The sequence below is a fragment of the Cavia porcellus genome, unplaced genomic scaffold (assembly GCF_034190915.1).
Source record: "Cavia porcellus strain 051 isolate PalLab524CR breed Dunkin Hartley unplaced genomic scaffold, mCavPor4.1 scaffold_31, whole genome shotgun sequence".
In the NCBI taxonomy this organism is placed as follows: Eukaryota; Metazoa; Chordata; class Mammalia; order Rodentia; family Caviidae; genus Cavia; species Cavia porcellus.
The window spans coordinates 15,161,911-15,180,125 of record NW_026947514.1 but is presented as its reverse complement, the minus strand read 5'-3'; the positions used below and the strand labels follow the sequence as shown (position 1 = coordinate 15,180,125).

The following is an 18,215-nucleotide window of genomic DNA, read 5'->3' as shown; positions in this document are numbered from 1 at the left end:
CTGTGGTTGTCTTTAGAACTACGGCTGAATGCAGAGATTACTGGCTGACAAGCCGTCATTCATGCGCCTATAGAGGCTGTGTTCTCACTCGGCCCAAAAAAAGATCGGTGCTTCGTAGCCTCTCATTAATTCAGGCTTTGAGGAGGCCTTCTGGGCTGAGGCCACAAGGACAGGACTGGCAGGGGGTCCCATTATATCCGAAGGAAAAATATGTCACTGTCACAATACCTCCTCACACATAAGAAACAAAATGACAGCAGGCGTAGAGGGGACACTGGCAATTTTTATTAGGCCCATTATGTTGGAATGATGGCCACATGCATCCAAGCAGCATTTAAAGAAAACATCGATGCGCCATAGCTTTTGTTTTACTGGCTTGTTCCCTCCAGATATGTAAATTATCACAGAAGCAAAACTATGTAATAAAGCCAGGGAAAAGGTGGTTTTAGTTAACAGAAACTGACAATGCAAGAGCCATTGCTTTATTCCGCCCATTTGCAACTAGAAGTTTGGAGTTGGCTATCACAAACCATAGATGCTAAGAAATGCTTTTTGCTGCCTAAATATTTTTTTTATCAACTCTTATGATTGTCACATCCAGAAATGGATAGTCCTGGTAAGTCCCACACCCAGCACCATGCCTGCCACACAACAGGTATTCTCCAAAAACATTGCTGAATTGGTTGTTCATGGGTGGTTAAAACATGTTTAAAATAAAAATTTGATTATGTCATCCTCATATCCCAGGCCTTCCCATGATTCTCAGGAAAAAAAAAAAATCAAAACTCCTAATGCAATTGACACCATGTGACCTCCACCCCACCCCCATCCTCACACCTCAACTTTTGGCCAGAAGCAAAATTCACATCTCTCAGATCAGAGCCCTCCTTTCTTTGCCCCATTGGCTTTCTTTGTTCTTTGGAAACATGCGCAAGCATCTCAAAATCTAAAGCTGAGTGCAAGTACGGCAGGGTTACTGGAAACACCGAGTTCCTGGATTGTGTTGTTAGACACAGCCACAATCACACCTATGTACTCTCCATGCTTTGTGACCAGTGTGTCACAGTTCAAATGGAAATGCTGAAGAAACCTGTGTATGTGACTGGATCTGAGTCATAACAAAGCCACTATGGACCAAGAAATTGAACATACAGTTTCAGGAAATGCAGTTAGTTGGAAGTTAAAAGCACTACATAGAAAACCATTCTCAAAGTGCGTCATTGTTAAGAGCTGAGGTAAAAGGAGAGGGAATCCAAAATCCAGGAATACAACAACAACAACAAAAAAAAAAAAAAAACCAAAGAACCAGAGAGTGGGCACCATGGCATATTGGCATCCTGAGACTTTGCTGGTCATTGGTTACCATGGTTACAGAAGCCAAGAGAGCTGGCTCTGGAATGTGACTGGAGCCTGGGGCAGCCTCCTTTAATCCTCTCTCACACCCAAGACGCTGTCTGTCATTTGGTAGAGGAAACGACATACCCAACAATATCCAGCTACGATCATTCTCAAATCCATGGTGACACTCAAAAAAAACTGTATTCGCTTCCCCCTACCGAGGTCAGCAAAGCTCCAAAACTCCCTCCAGAGTATAGAGGTACTCAGGAATAAGCAAGCGTGTCAGGACAGGAAAGCTGGGAACACTAAGGCATCAGATAGAGGCACCCTGCTTCCAGGAAATCATTTTCTCAAAAATGTACAGAAAAAGGGCCAGGGATTTAGCCCAGCAGCATAAGCACCTGGCTGGCAAGTGCGAGGTTGAGAGTTTGATTCCCGGAACCAAAAAAAAAAAGTACAGAAAAAGCAACAAGAACACTAAAAATAGATAGATAGATAGACAGATAGATAGATAGACAGACAGACAGACAGACAGACAGACAGATAGATAGACAAATGTTTACTTGAAATACGACAGAGAGTGCTATCCATCCTCATTTCCCTGGGAGGGTCTGCCCGGAGTGTGTGCCCCTCTCTGTCCCTGCCGCCTTGGCAGAATTCTGATATGTTTCAGTCACACCACCCAGACCTTGGCACGTTCACGTCACAGAACACACGAGGCACAAGACTCGCAGACATCCTGTCCTGTGTTTCTACCACTCTGCCCAGAGGCCTCCCAGATTTTCATGTCTTTACCCAACAAGTTTGGGTTCTCAGCCATTAAATTTATAAAAGAAGGGTGTCTGGAAAAAAATGTAAGAGAAGGGGGGCCATGAACGTTTACATTCAACTCTAGTGTCACAGTAAGGAAAAACACAGTATGTCAAGAGATCATTTTGGGTGAATCCTTAATGGCTATACACCACAGGATGCCCCCATGAGGCAGGTTCAAGGGATACTTTTGTATTCAAATAACACAAAAAGGTTGGACTGAGATTTAGTACAAGAACATGTATTTATATTCTATATCAATCATCATCGTGCTTGCTGTCTTTCTAGAACAAAGTTTCAACGAGTAAGTGACAGAAAAGGGAAATGGAGATAAATGAGTCATGGCTCCAGGGTTAAGTGAAAATGCAGGACTAAACCAGTGTGAACAGATTTTTATACTTAAGATTACCAGTGAGAGGCACAGGAAGTAGAGGCGAGAGGTAGGTGTTAAGCCAGAAAGACTTGTGTTACGTCATGGCACTGCCAGGTGACTGTGGGCAACTTATTTAACCTCTATGTGCCTCAGCCTCCTTGTCTAACTTGTTTAAACAGGGCAATAATCATTTCAGGGGGATTTTTTGAGTATGAAGAGGACTATATGAGATAATGATTCACACAGTGGCTACCACTTAGTAGCTACTCAATAGACAGGAGGAAGAAAATGGTATTGGTAATTTCAAAACATGTTCTCATATTTTTTTGACACTTCTCCCTTCCAAAGTGGGCTTGGTCACCCCAAGCCCCTCCAAATGTGAGACACTCAATGTAGAGACACACATCTAACGAAGACCGTAGATTTGCAATGTGAGCTTGTTGAGGTTAAGCTATAAAATCTTGCCAGTCCTGCCCCATCCTCTCCTGAATCACTTGCTCTGGGGCCACACCAGCCACACAAACATCCCAGGGAGGCCCTTCCCTGACAACCTCCAGAAGCCTGCAAATCACATGAGTGAGGTGTCTTAGAAGGTCCTCAAGCCCCAGCCAAGCAATCAGAGGACAGCAGCCCCAACCAATATCCACCACAACCCTAGAAAGACTCTTAGCCAGACCAGCCAGTCAAGCTATGTCTCAATCACAGAACTATGAGACAATAAATGTTCGACATCGTTTGAAGCCAATAGATATAGGGTTATTTGTTACACAGCCACATATTTTAAGTTATAGGAAGACTCTCCAGGAAATACTGAACATGCATCAGCCTGCAAAATGATTTGGCAAATAATTTGTTTCTCACAGAACATTTGTTGAAACCAGTTTGTGTCTTACAGAACACACTCTGGGAGATGTTAGTCTAGAATTTAATAGTTTGTAAAACTTATTCATATTTATCTCAACTGATCATCTCAAGAACTATAAAGTATTATCATGATTTATATTTTACCCAGGAGAGAAAACTAAGATTCAGTGAAGTTAAATGACCTGCCCAAGTTCACACTGGGATGTAATCTTAATATTTGCATCCCTCAAAATTCTTATATTGAGCAATTCTAATGCCTAAAATGATGACATTAGGAGACAGGGCCTTTATGAGAGTCATGGGGCAGAGTCACCATGATAGGATTAGCGCTACTGTAAAGAAGCCCAACAGGCTGGGCATGACGGCACGTACCTGCCATCCCAGCACTTTGGGAGGCTGAGGCAAGAGAAATGCAAGTTCAAGCTCAGTCTGAGTAACTTAGCAACTTAGCAAGACCTTATCTTAAAAATAGAAATGAAGAAGTTGGGGATGTATCTCAGTACAAAAGGCACAGGGTTCAATCCCCAGAACCACAATAAATAAATAAGTAAATAAATTTTTACAGGGAGGCTCATACAAGATAGCTAAGGTGGTTATACCATTAATTTCTCTCACATCAGTGAAAAGAAAGGTTTATACTAACATAGTCTGGATAATTTAATGCCTATACCTTGTACTCCAAGTAACTAATTTAAAGACAATGATACACAATGTATTAACCACTGGTATTCTCTTATGATCTTGTTTTGAAATTTGGGGGATTATTTTTTTTCTCTTTAAAATAAAATTTAGGGACTGGGGATATAGCTCAGTGGCACAAATACTTGCCTGGCAAGCACAAGGTCCTGAGTTCAATTTCTGGTACCAAAAAATAAACAATAAATAAGTAAATTTTTAAAAAGATAAAATAAAATATATATTCCCTGTTCCCACTTCCTGTGCCTCGGATTCAAAAGGTCAGGACTATGTTTCTAATAAGTTACTGGTTGAGGTTAATTGACAGTCATGAAACTCAATTTGAGTAACACTGGATTAAACAGTTTTGCAAGATTCTTTCTCGCCAAAGGAGCACATGAAGCATGCAAACCTGTCCAACACACAAAAGCAGAAGTAGCTTTTTAACTATTCTCGCTATTTTTTTAAAGAATAGTTCAAAAATAAAAATTAACAGCACTATCAAAAAAATAAAATGATGCCCAAGAAAACCCCGTGACTTTGTCCATTTTGTGAAGCTAAGGCAAGAAGACACCAACCAGAAAATGGGCTGTCACGAGATGCCAAATCTATACCTACTAGCACCTTGATCTTGGACTTCCCAGCTTCCAGAACATGAGAATTAAATTTCTGTTGTTAATAAGCTATTCAGTTTATGACATTTTAATATAACAGTCCCAATGGATAAAGACACACAGCCAATAAAATTAGATCAATAATTTAGATTCAAATATTCTGATTCTAAATCATGTTCCTTCACTCTAGTTTAATCAGAACAGCCTCAGCTTTTAAAACCTGGACGAGGAATACTGGGAGCCCATGACAGCTGCAGGAGGGTAGGCTCTGCTATGGGCCACACTCCCAGAAGATTTGGATGATGAACTAGAAGATTTGGAAGATTTGAGCTCCCAGTTTCCAGAAAAGGGGTCCCTGCAGTTTCCACAAGAGCAGGAACCATCCAGAAGGCCCTTACCATGCTCGGACATTATTCTAAGAGCTTTGATACATTACTCAATTTAATCTACATAACAAACCAAGGACAAGCCAGTTATAATCTTATCCTTCTTATAGAGGAGAAGACCAAGCCACCGAGAAAGGAAGCAACGTGCTCAAATCAGTGACTAGTAAATTATGTATCTCAAATTAGGGTCTAAGTGATCTAAGATTATCAGAAAAGGATGAGACCATACTGATCAACAGCTTAACTCTCCTATTTTATATGAGTATCAGAGCCAGCACTAGAACTCAGATCCTTCTAACATAAATTCTTATACTCCACAGAGCATAGCATCTTTTCCAGAGTGTGGGTTAAATAACCATCCCATACATTTAATCTCCCTATCAAGAAATTGAAAGAATATATATGATAGGGGCTGGAGGTTTAGCTCAGCGGCATAAGCGCCTGCCTTGAAAGCGGGCAGTCGTGAGTTCAATCCCCGGTACCGATAAAAAGGAAAAAGACAAAAAAAAAAAAAAAAAAAAAAAAAAGAATATATATGATAAATCAGATCTATCCTCACTACTTCCCATTTTGCCTCAAATTCATTAGAAATGAACACTTTTGGAGTTGGGTATGGTGGCTCACACCTGGAATTCCAGCACTTGGGAGACTGAGGCAGGAGAATCCCTTCGAGTTCAATGTTAAGAGCTCCACATACTGAGTGAAAAGTCAACCTAAACTACATAATGAGACCCTGCTCAAACAAAACAACAACAAAAAAGAATAGCTTTGAACCATTTTTAACCAGTAGAATCCAGAAGTTGACCCAGGTTGATACATGATTAAAATGAGGAAAAATGCACTGTCCTCAATTTGAAAAAAAAAATAAGCTAATAGATAAAATCTTCCCACCTCCAAGCCCTTTCTCACATAAACATTTGATGCCTGGCTTCTTGTCTCACTTGACAAAGTGGGTGAATGCTCCATTGTCAAATATCACACAGGAAACCAAACATCGCTATTCAGCCTGTCAGGTCTGTATCACATTGGAGTTAGTAAGTTACACTGTTTACCTTTATCCTGCTAAGATATTTGATGTGTTGTAATTCTAGGCACCTGCAGGTCCGCTTACACACAGCTCATTTTCCTGGTAGCAAAACTGTCACCAGCTTGTATGCACTGTAGGCTTGTCTGGAAAGGCCATAAGAGGCTTCAAAGTTCTCCATCCCCCAAGCAAATCTCAGTCTCTTCAAGTATCTTTTTTAAACTAAAAATACTGCTACCCACTGGGTAACTGAATGGGAAAAAATGAGAATTCTGTGCAGGAGAAATAGTAACTGAGATCAGAACTCTACAAATGGAGCAGGAAAAGAAAAAGAAAAAGAAAGAGGAGGAACAAAGGAGAAGTTGACTGTAATCTTCTAGCTGTGTGTTGTAGCAAATCCTACGTTTTTCTTTCTAATCCTGTTTCCTGCTATTCCACTCTGCTTTAAAGTTCTCTCCATGGAAGGTGCGGATAATAGGACCAAAATCTCCAGGTAGCAGAAAGCAGAATCCTCTGAAATCCTACCCGACTCCACAACCTCTAACGCCTATCCCTTTCCTCCTCTAAGCCTGAGAAAACCAAAGGCAGGGAGGGCAGTGCTCCACATGACCGATCCCTCTTTGACCAGTGTAGCTGTCCTTACCCTTGTGTCCAACCGTCAGTGAGGGATTAGAAAGTCAGGGCTCATTTTCAATGAGAAAAAAAAAAATCTCAAACTTTGTCCAAAAACGAAAGAATAAATAACTTAGAAAGTACATACATGGTCTTCACTTCCCCATTCTGGGTAATAGTGATAAACCTGACACAGATAAACCATAAAGTTTCCACTGAACGTACTGGTAGGACCAGAGCCTTTACCAAGAAAAATCAGCCAGGTGGGCGTAATTGACATGGTGACCTCGTACATATTTAAGGCCATCTCTAGATAGATCCCATAACCAAACCATGCAGAGCTGAGACCGTACCAACCCTCGTGCTATCTAGGCCTCACTCAGTAAATGCCTTTCACAACAGCATCAGAGTACAAAAAAGATAGTCCCTTTCAAGTGGCCTTTGTACTCCCACCAGGGGAGCTGTCCAAATCCAAATCTACTAAACTATGAGTAATTAAACCCTCTCTCTGCAATTCCCTGCAGACTAAAAAGAAAAAGGAATTCAGTTGCTCACTGTGACTATATTAAATATACTTTGCACATATTTCAGCTGTAGTGGAAGTCTCCCAATTTGAGGAAAGATTGCATTGCGTTTTTTAAATACACCTGAGTTAAAATGAAGCCAAAGCACAGATGTTTTGGAAACAAGATAAAATAGCAAATGAAGTCTACCCGCCCAGTCTTAATTCCACCTGCTGGTTGCTGGAATTGGCAAAGGGATAAAGTTCCCTTAGATACTGCCAGAAGAGAACCTTGAACCACATTTTGGCCCAGGAAATGTTTGGAGCATCGTTCCTCTGTGCTTTCTAAGATAATTGCAATGATTTGGACTCATTATTAATCTCATTTAGAATGCCATTCTTCTGAAAGTTGGGTATTAAGTCAAAAATAGATTGTTTTCTTTTCTTTCCAGAAAATCTAAGCTACACAAATGTGTGTTTGGAAACACATTAATAAAAACAGCACTTACGAGACCTAGCTAGTTGAATATGGTTTTCATTTGCAAGAGACTGAAAGCTCCCTTGCCAGGACAGCAGTGATTAGATCCAAGTGTCTGCAATCTGAATCGTGAGGTGATGAATGTGTCAGTCTGTGCAGGTCCCGCTTACTGTAAATGGTCTTTAGGTGAAGGCTCACTGATCAAAAGCGCCACCTGTTCCTCTAAGTATGTCAGAGAAACTTTTGAACACACTTTCCAACTAGAAGGAGTGGAGGGCGTGGAACCAACAGACTGGAAGGAAAAAAAGCTCAGAGAAACCACCCTAGATGTACCTTAAGTCTTAGATTGGCCTCAGGTCTAACTGTTTATAGTTTGGGACCTCAAAGAAGTAATTTGCCTTCTCTAGATCTGAGTTCACCTGTTGGTAAATCTAAGACTCTCATATCTACAAAAATAGAATTACTTAACAAATGAGATCATTTGTAAAAAGCGTTTTGTAAACTGAAAGGTGAGACACCATACAATGCAGGACTCTGGAATTATGAATCGAAAATACGCACTAAAAATGTAGCTTTGGAAAACTCCAGCTCCGATTCTGTGGTTTTGCCACTTTCTTAAATGGATTAAAGTACCTGAGAATTGCCCCACTCCGACGGCTAACACGATCCATTACTAACTGAACACTGACCATATCTGTGTCAGGCTAAATGAGCCACTCACCCATGACTTCTCCCATTCAGGTTTTTCTCCCAAGTGAAAGGGGACAAAAGAAGGAAAATTGTTTCTGAGGCTTAAAAGACCCATGAAAGAGTGGAAGTATCATGTCATTTCTGGTTCACATTATTTGAGGATGTGCCCCCTTTTTCCTTATTTGTACAGCCTGAGGCAGGAACAGAGATCATTTACTTGAGAAACAGAGATCATTTACTTGAGAAACAGAAGAAAGCCAAGTGGCCCAAAAGTCAGTTGAAGAAGGGTGAGGATGCACAAAGATAGTGTCAATGGCCTCTTCCTGCCTGGGAAGAAAGGGAAGCCTATCACTGGGAGGGTGAACAAGCAGCCCAAAGTCACATGGATAATTACTGCTACAACTGGTTGTAGAACCTAATTCTTCTGCTTCCAAGTCCTGAGATGGTATACTATATTGATCTGCCTACCTCCAGCCCTGAGAATACTCTTTACTGATTTTACTGGTATTTAAAAGCTCCAAATACAGTAACAGCTGGGCATGGTAGCACACACCTGTAGTCCCAGCATTTGGGGGGCTGAGACAGGACGATCACCAGCCATCCTGGGCTACACAGTACATTCAAGGCCAACCTGAACTATAGCAAGACCCTGTCTCACAAATAACGACAATGAAGGCCAAGGATATAGCTCAGCAGCACAATTGCTGGCTGGGCAAATGCAAGTGCTGAGTTTGATTCCTGGTCCAAAAAAAAAAAAGGAAGAAAGATGTTTATGATGATGATGATGATGATGATAAATAAAAGTTCTTGACATACATAAGCAGTGACAATCTCAATTTTAAGCAGCACATCATGACTAAGTGATCCTAGTGACTGGACATGCACCTGATTCTGCTTCGTGCTCACCTGCCCTTGCATAAGTTCCACTCTGACAGCAACCCTTTGTTAAGGCTCAGGTCTGCAACTGTGGGGAAGGCCAGGGCTCACCAGAGACCAATCATGTTATATTTAGGCCTTATTTTTGTACCGCCACCCCTTGATAGTGTCTGCTTAATGCACCCAAGAGCAATCAAACCCCGCCTGCTCTCAGCCCACCATCATTTGGTACTATCAAGTTGTCAGGTACTGGGGCTGTAAGCAAAACACCGTAGTGATAATTCTTTCCACAGCTCATGAGCATCTCCACTCGAGGGTCCAAGTTTGTTAACAGCCTATGTCCCTGTGATAGGAATGGCCCCTCTGCTTTGCCATTCTAATGCCAGCATCCCTTTCCTCCTCGTAATGCTAAACGCACTTGGTGTGCACACCTGGGCCTCCACACGACAGACTCAAAGTCCGTCCAGGGGCCAGAGGCTGGTCCACCTGATGGACAAAGGAAGATGCCGCTGACCAAGAGAGGTAGAGTGAATAGGGACCCTGCCTACTCCTTCCCCTTCCTCCCACACCTTCTACTCTGTCTTCTCCTCCTCCCCTCCCAGTCCTTCTTCCTTTTCCTCCTGTCTCTTCTTTGTCTTTCTCCTAGCAAGCTTCTTCGGCCCCTGAGCCTTGGCAAGAGTCTGGTAGAACCCTAGAAAAGTGTTAGGAGCCCAGATTTTGTTTTTAACTTTTTTTTTTTTTTTTTTTTGTCTTTTTCCTTTTTATCGGTACTGGGAATCGAACTCACAACTGCCTGCTTGCAAGGCAGGTGCTTATGCCGCTGAGCTAAATCCCCAGCCCAGGAGCCCAGATTTTACCCAAGCCCTGCCACCTACAAGCTGTGCGATCTTGGGTGGGGAAGCCCTGGGTTCTTCATCTGTAAAACTAGGGTGGCACCGTTCTCCTAAGCTTTTTGTGATGATTCAATAAATTAGCATACATAAAAGTGTTAGGCCATTGTCTGGTGCATTGTTCTAGAGAGATGTGAAATATGCTACACTGTCTCACCATCCTCCTCTTCCCTTCATCCCCCAGCTAGGAAAGACTGCTTGCCCTCTCCGCTTTTAAGAACAGCCACGCATGAAGTCAGAGCACGCACTAGTGTCATGATGGCAAGTATCATATCAAATGAGACAACAACGCCATGGGAGAAGCATTGTGAAAATACTTATGAAATAATATACATCAAACACCTGGCGTGCAACACCCGCTCTTTAAATGCTGCTGTTTTTACTGAGCTGTTTATTTTTAGCAGTACTTGTAACTGTATATGCTACATGTACGCTTGTCCTCACTGTTCAGACTGTGAAATGTCATCTGTGTCTAACACCAGGCTGTAAATGTATAGGCTGATGATCCTACAGAAACGTGTTTTTAAAGTCAAAGCCAGCGTGCCAAAGTCAGCCCCACAGTGCTCCTGCTCTGTGGGAGCTCCTGGAAAGATGTGTGCTGTGCCACACCCTGTAGACAAGTGCCCACTTGGCAGCCCCTCACCCAGATGCCTCCGGGACACGGCCAGCTCAGCAAGTCACAGATGGGGGAATCCCGAGCCTGCGCCACAGTGCTCCTGCCCTGGCTGCCAAGCCAGGCATTGCAATGTACCCACCTCCACACATTATCCACACAAAAGCCACTACACTCGCGTCCTCTGGAGCTCTGCACACTTTTCCGTCCCCACAGCCACCGCGCTGCCCCCTGCACCACTCTGCCTGCTCCTAGCTTTGCACCCACGACAGCCACACAGGATTTGTTATGGAACTTAGCTCAGCTCAATCACTTTCCTGCTTGAAACTCTTTGGGGCTTAAAGCCTGCACTCCTCCTCCTGCGCCACAACCCTACCTCACCCAAGCAAGGGTTTTAGAATCTGATCCTGTGCCTCCATTCAGTTCCTCAAACACACCTGCTCCTTTTGCCTCAGGGCCTTTGCACTTGCCATTCTTTCTCCTGAAAGCCCTTTTCCTTCTCATTGGTCAGTTAACTTTTCTCCAACCTCACTACAGCTGTAATCTCAGGGAAGCCTCCCTGATCACGAGCATCCCTTGGTCCTCCTCAATCCCGACTTAAAATCCTGATGTTCATGAGATGCATATAAATTTCAATTATGCACACCTCTGTTCTGTAATAAAGCTGTTACCCTCAGCGTAAATTCTAAGAAGGTAGAGTTCTGTCAGTCCCATTCTGACTAGCACTATGCTTCTGTGTCATGTATATTTGATAGATATGTCCTGCAGGGATCTAAAAAAGCCCCATTTCTTTATCTCTGAAGATCAGAGACAAAATACAAGGTTTAGATTATATGTAAGATGTTAAAAAAAAAAAACACCGCAGTGATTTCAAAGTACATAGCCCCTCTGTCACTCTTCAACAACCAAAGCAGGTGTGGTGGCACACACCTGTAATCCTAGCACTTGGGAAGGCCAAAGCAAGAAGATGACAAGCCTGAGTAGTCCAGCCTGAGCAATTTAGGAATTGATTAAGATCCTGTCTCAAAATAAAAAGAAATTTTGAAGGGCTGGAATATAGCTCAGGGCAAAAGTCCTGAGTTCAATCCCTAACATCAATGAACAAACAAACAAATAGTAAGTTGATTCATAAGGCTTTCCAGTCTAGAGAAGCAATGCACTCCTAAAGGACCTTAAACACACACTCTCTCCTCAAATAAATCTGAACTCCAAAACACACAGAGACAATGCCTTGTGCAACTCAGCTTTCAGATGAGCTAAGGCAAAGCCTCAACGTTCCAGTCACACCTGGACAGCGCCTGCAACTTCCTCTGCTCCAGCAGTGACCACAGGACACCGTGGTCAACGCGAGGCACACAGAGATGGGCCTCCAAAAGTGGGTAAAGGCGTGGGAGCCACCCCACTGCTGGAGGGCACACTGTCTGCCCCTCCCAGCCTTTTCCCGTCCCACCCGCAGGGAACCTCAACCCCACCCTCCTCATCACCTTTGCGGCCCCTTCCACCCTCACCTGAGCCAAACTAGCCGCCCTGGTGTAGTAACAAGATTGAAGGAAGCCTCGGGAAGCCCTGAGGGCACCATTATTCTGTGCGCTTTAGAGAGGGGCCGCCCCCAGGGATCACTGCTTCCAGATCTCAGTCTCGCTCGCTGCCAGGAAACCTTTCCCACCGAGGCCACCCAGGGCATGTGGCCCAGCTCTAAGTCCAGGGGGAGGCACCGCACCCATCTGCCAGAGAGACAAAGATCACCAGAAACAAAGGACACACACACACACACACACACACAGAGGCACACAAAGTCAAAGGCAGATCCCAACCCTTGGTGCAATTTCAAACCAAACAGCCGGCGTGGTGTATCTTTAAAAGTAGATTGCGAGACAATCCAAAAGGGACAATGATTATGTGGTAATGACAGGCGAGAACTGGGTCCGAACCCAGGCTGCCTCCGCCCTCCTCCCACCCGCGCCGCGGATCCCCGGCGCGTTTCTTCGCCTCGGGACACAAGGTGGCAGGAGGAGCAGGAGTGTCCCATTCCTGGAATCGCTCGCTCTTGCTCGCAGGAAACGGAGGCAGGGCGAGGCTGCCAAAAGTAGGAAATACCAACCTTTAGGATCCCAGTTCACCTGCTTTCTTGGCGTCTCGATTGGAAATTTCATTGCTCCGTTGCCCAGAAGGGGAGGGAATGAAAAAAATCAAAATAATAATTAAGTCCTCGAGCTATACACGCCTGGGTAGAGCAGTCCAACAAAACAATTTCCAAGGATGGGGGAGCCTTGGACTGGCTGGAGGAGGAACGCCACAGAAAGCCAGGTAGGAGGATGTTGGTGTAGGGAGAGCGCTTGGGGGTTGGCACCGCTTGACAAGGTGGCTGGCTGCAGCCGGGTGGGTCAAAGAAAAAGTAAGATTGGCGAGGGGTGGATGGAAGGATGGAGAGGAAGGCTCGGGAGGAGAAAGAGCCCAGAGCGGCGCCGGCGGCTGGGGCTGGGGGCTGAGCGGCCGGGAGGCCGAGGCTCGCGCGAAGCCCACTGCAGTGTCGCTCCAGCCCCCGAAGGCGTGTACGCACGCACTCCCGCACACACCCGCACACACTCCCGGACGCGCGCTCCGGCGGGCACGTCAGCCGGGCTCGGCGGCGCACAGAGCACACGCCCCTCCCCGGCCGCGGCTCCGGGCCCCGGCGACGCCCCCCGCTCCCCTCCCCGCGAAAGCCATTGGACGGAGGGGTGGCGCGGCGCCGGGGGAGCGCGCGGCGGCGGGGACCCTCCCGGTGGCGCGCCGCAGGTGCCGCTCCGCGCGGAGAACGCGGAGGGCCGGCACGCGGGGCGGCGGGGCGCGGGGACCCCGGTGCCTGGCCCCAGGCGGCGGCGGCGGCGGGAGGCGGAGGCGGTGGGCGGCGGCGGCGAGCCGGGCGGGGCGAGGGCGCGGGCGGCGGGCGCGCTGCTACTCACTGGCACGGCCGGCCGCGGTGCGCTCGCGGAGTTGCAGCCGGAGACACGCTTGGCTGCCTGGAAGGCTCTGCGGGAGGCGGAGGAAGGGCCGCCGCGGCCCCGCCGCAGCCCCCGGCGGCCCTCGGCCTCGAGGGTGACCTCCTCTCCCTGCTCCCACCCTGCGCGCCTCCTCCTCCTCGTCCTTTGTCACTTCATTTTTTCACTCCGGTCCTTTCCCGCGCCTGCTCCGCCTGAGCTCCGAACCCCCGTCCGCACCGCACTCCGCGGAGACCGGTGCCAGCCATGAGCCTTTTGTTCTGGCCCGGCTCTGCACAGCCTGGCAGCTCCCCACTCGGAAAGCTCGCTCCCCAGGCGCGGCTCGGTCTCTTCCCCAGCTACCGACTGGGGCGCCTGCGAGGAGGCTGGGGAGGAGGCTGGAGAGGCGCGGCAGCCCTAGAGGAAAGCGGAGTTACCAAGGCAGGGCGGCTCCAAAACCGGGCCCCGGGGACCAAACACCAGTAAGTGCTAAATGCCCCCAGCCCAGTTACCAAAGAGCAGCTGCCCCCGCCAGAAACATGGGTTTCGCCCAGGCCTTGGCCTCCCGATGAGCCTGAACGGTGCTGCGGAGGTGCTCTTACATGGGCCACTTAAAGTAATAATATGAATGAATGATGCTTACAAATTCCCTAGGAAGCCTCCCAAAGGAGCCTCCCGCATAGTAATCGCTCAAGAAATATTTGCTAAATGGAGGCATGAATTTCATGCAGCAGTGTTGGATAGGAAGTTTCCTAAGATCATAGCCATGGGGACTTACAGATTCAAGTCACTGTTCCTTCAACGTGTCCGTGGATTTGGCCCTTATGTGTGCTCTCATCATGCACGCTGTAGTGCATGTGGCCAATACGGATCGCTGGGGACCTTTCCATCATAGGACTCACTACCTGCTGTCCAAAGTTCCTGGTACATTGTTGCCTTTCCTTATAAAGGACGAAATGACCATTCCCCTCCTGTCTAGCCTGGGCGCAGCGTTGCTGTTGTCTGAATTGCAGGCCACACTAAGGCACCTTGAGCTGGGGACCCCTGTGTCAGCAGTGCCGTCCTCGCATCCATCCCCTCCTATCATGCCAGGTCTCTAGGTCCAGGGACAAGATTCTTGGAGGTCCACTGGGGTCAGTGGAAAGGTTAATAAGTGCTATGTCACTAAAGCCCCCCAGGCCGGATCCCTAAGAGCAGGCTGGGGTCAGCCTGGTCCCAAGCCTTTGGTGGTTTTCCTCGGGTGCTTCCAAGCTGCCTTCCCTGGACTCTGTGGCCACACTTTGCCTCCTCTGCTGGCTGGACTGGGAGGATGCAGAGACCAGGAAATGAGATCAAGGGAATCTGTTTCTTCTACCAAGTCCCCTCAGAGACCTGTGCCCCCAGGGCCAAAGTGGGCCCCTTCCTAATCACTTCCCAGCTTCACTCTGCCCTGCCCTTCGGAATTGTCACCCACACACTGCCCTGCAGTGGTTTTAGCCTCATCAGTCACACAGTCAGTCTCCCGCATCAGCCTTCTCCTTCTGATCCCCTCCCTCTCTGCTCATCTTTGCTACATCTCTCTAATCGCCCACTGATTTCGTTTTACAGATGAGAAGACCAAGGCTCGGGAGGATAAAGAAACATGCCCAAGGTCACAGTGCAGATACTCAAACCCAAGTTTCTCCATCCCGAGGCCCATACCTTATGTGCCAGCAGTTCGTCAGCTCACCTGGTCCCCAGCCCCGTGAATCTCACCAAGAAGCTCTCAGATAGGTTCTTTAGAGTACAGCCTGATGAGCTAAGTACTCCATGACCCAAGGCTCCAGCCCCTCCTTCTTGGCAAAATAAATTGGGATCAAATCTTTACACTCTAGGGTCAATATTAAGGAATTAGTTCACCGTACAGGGCAAATTTCCGTGGTACAAAACATAGCCTTAAGGATGCATCATCAATCAGCCCATCAACAAGCATTTATTGAGCTACTGTATGCAGGCCCTCATTAGAAGTTGTTTTAGTCCTTGGTACTGAAAGACTTTCCCAGGTGCAATCCCAGGGAGACTAGGGAGGTTTGGGGTGGATGGTACTGGCCTAGGAGCAGGTCTGAGTAAAAGGCTTTGTAGGGGCTACTTGCCATAGACCCATCTCCCAGCTAAATCCCTGGGTACCTCCTCCTGCTTTTCCTTTGCTGAGCCCTTGACCTCTGGGGCTGTTCTCATCTCCTCTCTCACTTTCCCTGCCTAGAGTGCGTTCAAAGACAAGTTTGGTTGGGGATGAAGGGGTCCACTAGAAATAAGTAAATAAATCCAGCACCTCCCCAGTCATGTGCTTAAAATCAAACTCAGCTCTTCCTACACTGCATTATGAGGAATGGACTTGAGGGCGGGGGTCTAGCCCCAAAAGGACAAACACACACACACACACACACACACACACACACACACACACACACACGCACTAACCGCTTGTCTGCTATAATCTCCTTCCTCACTTTCAGGGCTACTCTTTGGTTATTTGCGGACTGAATCCACTTACCCGGAGTAGGAGGAAAGCAGAGATCTGTGCAGAGAAAAAGCATCCGAAGCAGACGCCTGGCCGAGGAGTCCCCTCTCACCACTCTGCGCCGCCGCCGCCGCAACTTCCATGGCTACAGCTGCGAGCGGGTTAAGCGCGGCGGGGAGAGGCCGCCCCGCGCTCCTGCGGCAGGAAAACAAAGCATCGTGGCGCAGTCTCCCGCACCCGCCCCGCCGGGCCTCGCCGGGAGCTGGCGCCCGCGGCCACCGCGTCCCGGTGCGTTCGTGCTACTGCGCCGCGTCTCCGCAGCTCAGAACTTGCGGGGCGGGTGGCAGCGGTCGTTGCAGCCCTCCTTTAATGCCTGCTGCAGGCCGGGCGTGGGAGGGCTGGGGGACCCCCCCCCCAAAGCCCAGCATCTCCTGGGAGGAAGTTTTCCCGGAGTTGGCGAGCGCGCGCTGCAGCCCGGGCTGTCCGGAGACCCGAGCGAGCGAGCCCCCGGGTGTGCCTGCCGGGCGCGGGGCGCCCACCCCGGGAAGAGGCGAGCGGGCTCGGGGTGCGGCAGGGGAATTTGCTGGGACAGCGAATCGCGGGGAGTGATGAAGCAGCTTCGGGGATCCTGCTCCCCAAGCAGAAGTGGGAGGCGTGGATCTGCTCAGAATCCACTTTGACTTCACGCACATCCGAAGGGACGCTTCAGTCTGTGTGGGGCTGTGTCCCTTGGGGTCACCGTTCCTCCCTGACGTCCAGAAGAGATCCTGGACTCTTCCCCACCCGCAAGACACCTCCTCCAGCCCTCTTCTGAAAAGGAGGTGCGGTCAGGTTTCCAAGTTATTTTACAGACCGCCCCCATTCCCGTGTGTACCCCCTCACTGGGAAAGCTGACAGACTCGTACCTTAAGTAAATAAACCCCAGCTCCCACTCCCCTGCCTGCCTGAAATCAAGCTCAGGCCTTGCTAAACTTAAACTTGTTGTACCAGAAATGTTTCCCCCACCCCATCCCGGAGAAGTTTCCATATTGTCTTCAGCATTGAATCACTCCTACATTCAAGTGCCAACCAGCATCTGCAGAAACACACCCTTAAGTATAGGTTGCCCTAATCTTGGGCTCTGCTCCGGCTTGGAAAACCAGGAGACACCACAGAGCAAAAGGGCAGAGGGTGTCATGTATCACATCCCTGGAAACTGCGAAGCTCAGCTGCTCAGTAACAAACTCTATGTGCGTAAATCCTGCGGATTTAGTGGGATGACTCAAATCTCTGATTGGGGATTAATGAGAACAACAAACCGTGAACTCCAAAAAAGTTGTAATTAAAGATTCAGGCTGATGAGCGTGTTTCAAAACCAGGAACTGCATCCTCTTCCCTTTTAAGTTTCTCTATCTTAAGGGTTAGCCCTTAAGAAAATATTCTTTATGCTCCTTATTAAAGCACTCTGAAAGTATCTGCCAAAAATATACAGCACCTTAATCCAACTTCATAGAGAACAAGTTTTGAAGTCTCTGTTTCAAAGTCTCTCCCTCCCTCTCTTTCCAGGTTACTACCAAAACATAACCCCAAGTAAGTTTTAAAAAAATATTTAGCTGGAACTTCTTGTGTTTCTACCCCCACCTCTAACTTTTTATTTTTAAAAATTTCAAACACAAAGAAAGATCATAGTCAATTAGTAATAATCAGCTAATCAGTGCTATTGTTGATATTTATGTCCCTTTTCTTCTTACATTTATTTACTTGTTTGTTTTGAGACAGGATCTCACTATGCAGTTCAGGCTGGCCTTGAGCTCACTGTGTAGGGCCCTACACAGGTCTCACCCTCACAATGATCCTCCTGCCTCAGCCTCCTGAGTGCTGGGATGACAGGCATGAGCCACCTCACCCATGCCCTGCAGCTATTTGTGTTCCTTTGAACCCCCAGGGTAATTACACCAAGCCTTTAGGAGGTAATTAGATCCTCAAGGCTCCCCCTCCATGAATGGGATTATAGCCTTCATTAAAAGGCTGCAGTTAGCCCCTCAGTCCTAT

The 18,215-nt window shown here is 47.4% G+C and overlaps 1 protein-coding gene across 2 annotated transcripts in view; it reads right to left on the bottom strand.

Annotated features, from left to right (window-relative positions):
- Kcnk10 (potassium two pore domain channel subfamily K member 10) overlaps nucleotides 1-16,344 on the bottom strand; it is a 137,905-nt gene extending 121,561 nt beyond the window's left edge. The window contains exon 1 of one of the 2 annotated variants that reach the window (XM_063241577.1): nucleotides 16,218-16,344. In XM_063241577.1, the coding sequence (XP_063097647.1) occupies nucleotides 16,218-16,260 (43 nt within the window). In that variant the 5' untranslated portion in view covers nucleotides 16,261-16,344. Of the gene's footprint in view, nucleotides 1-12,846; nucleotides 13,426-16,217 lie in introns of those variants that run through there. The other variant, XM_063241576.1, reaches the window with a different exon arrangement.
- Nucleotides 16,345-18,215: the final 1,871 nt, after the last annotated feature.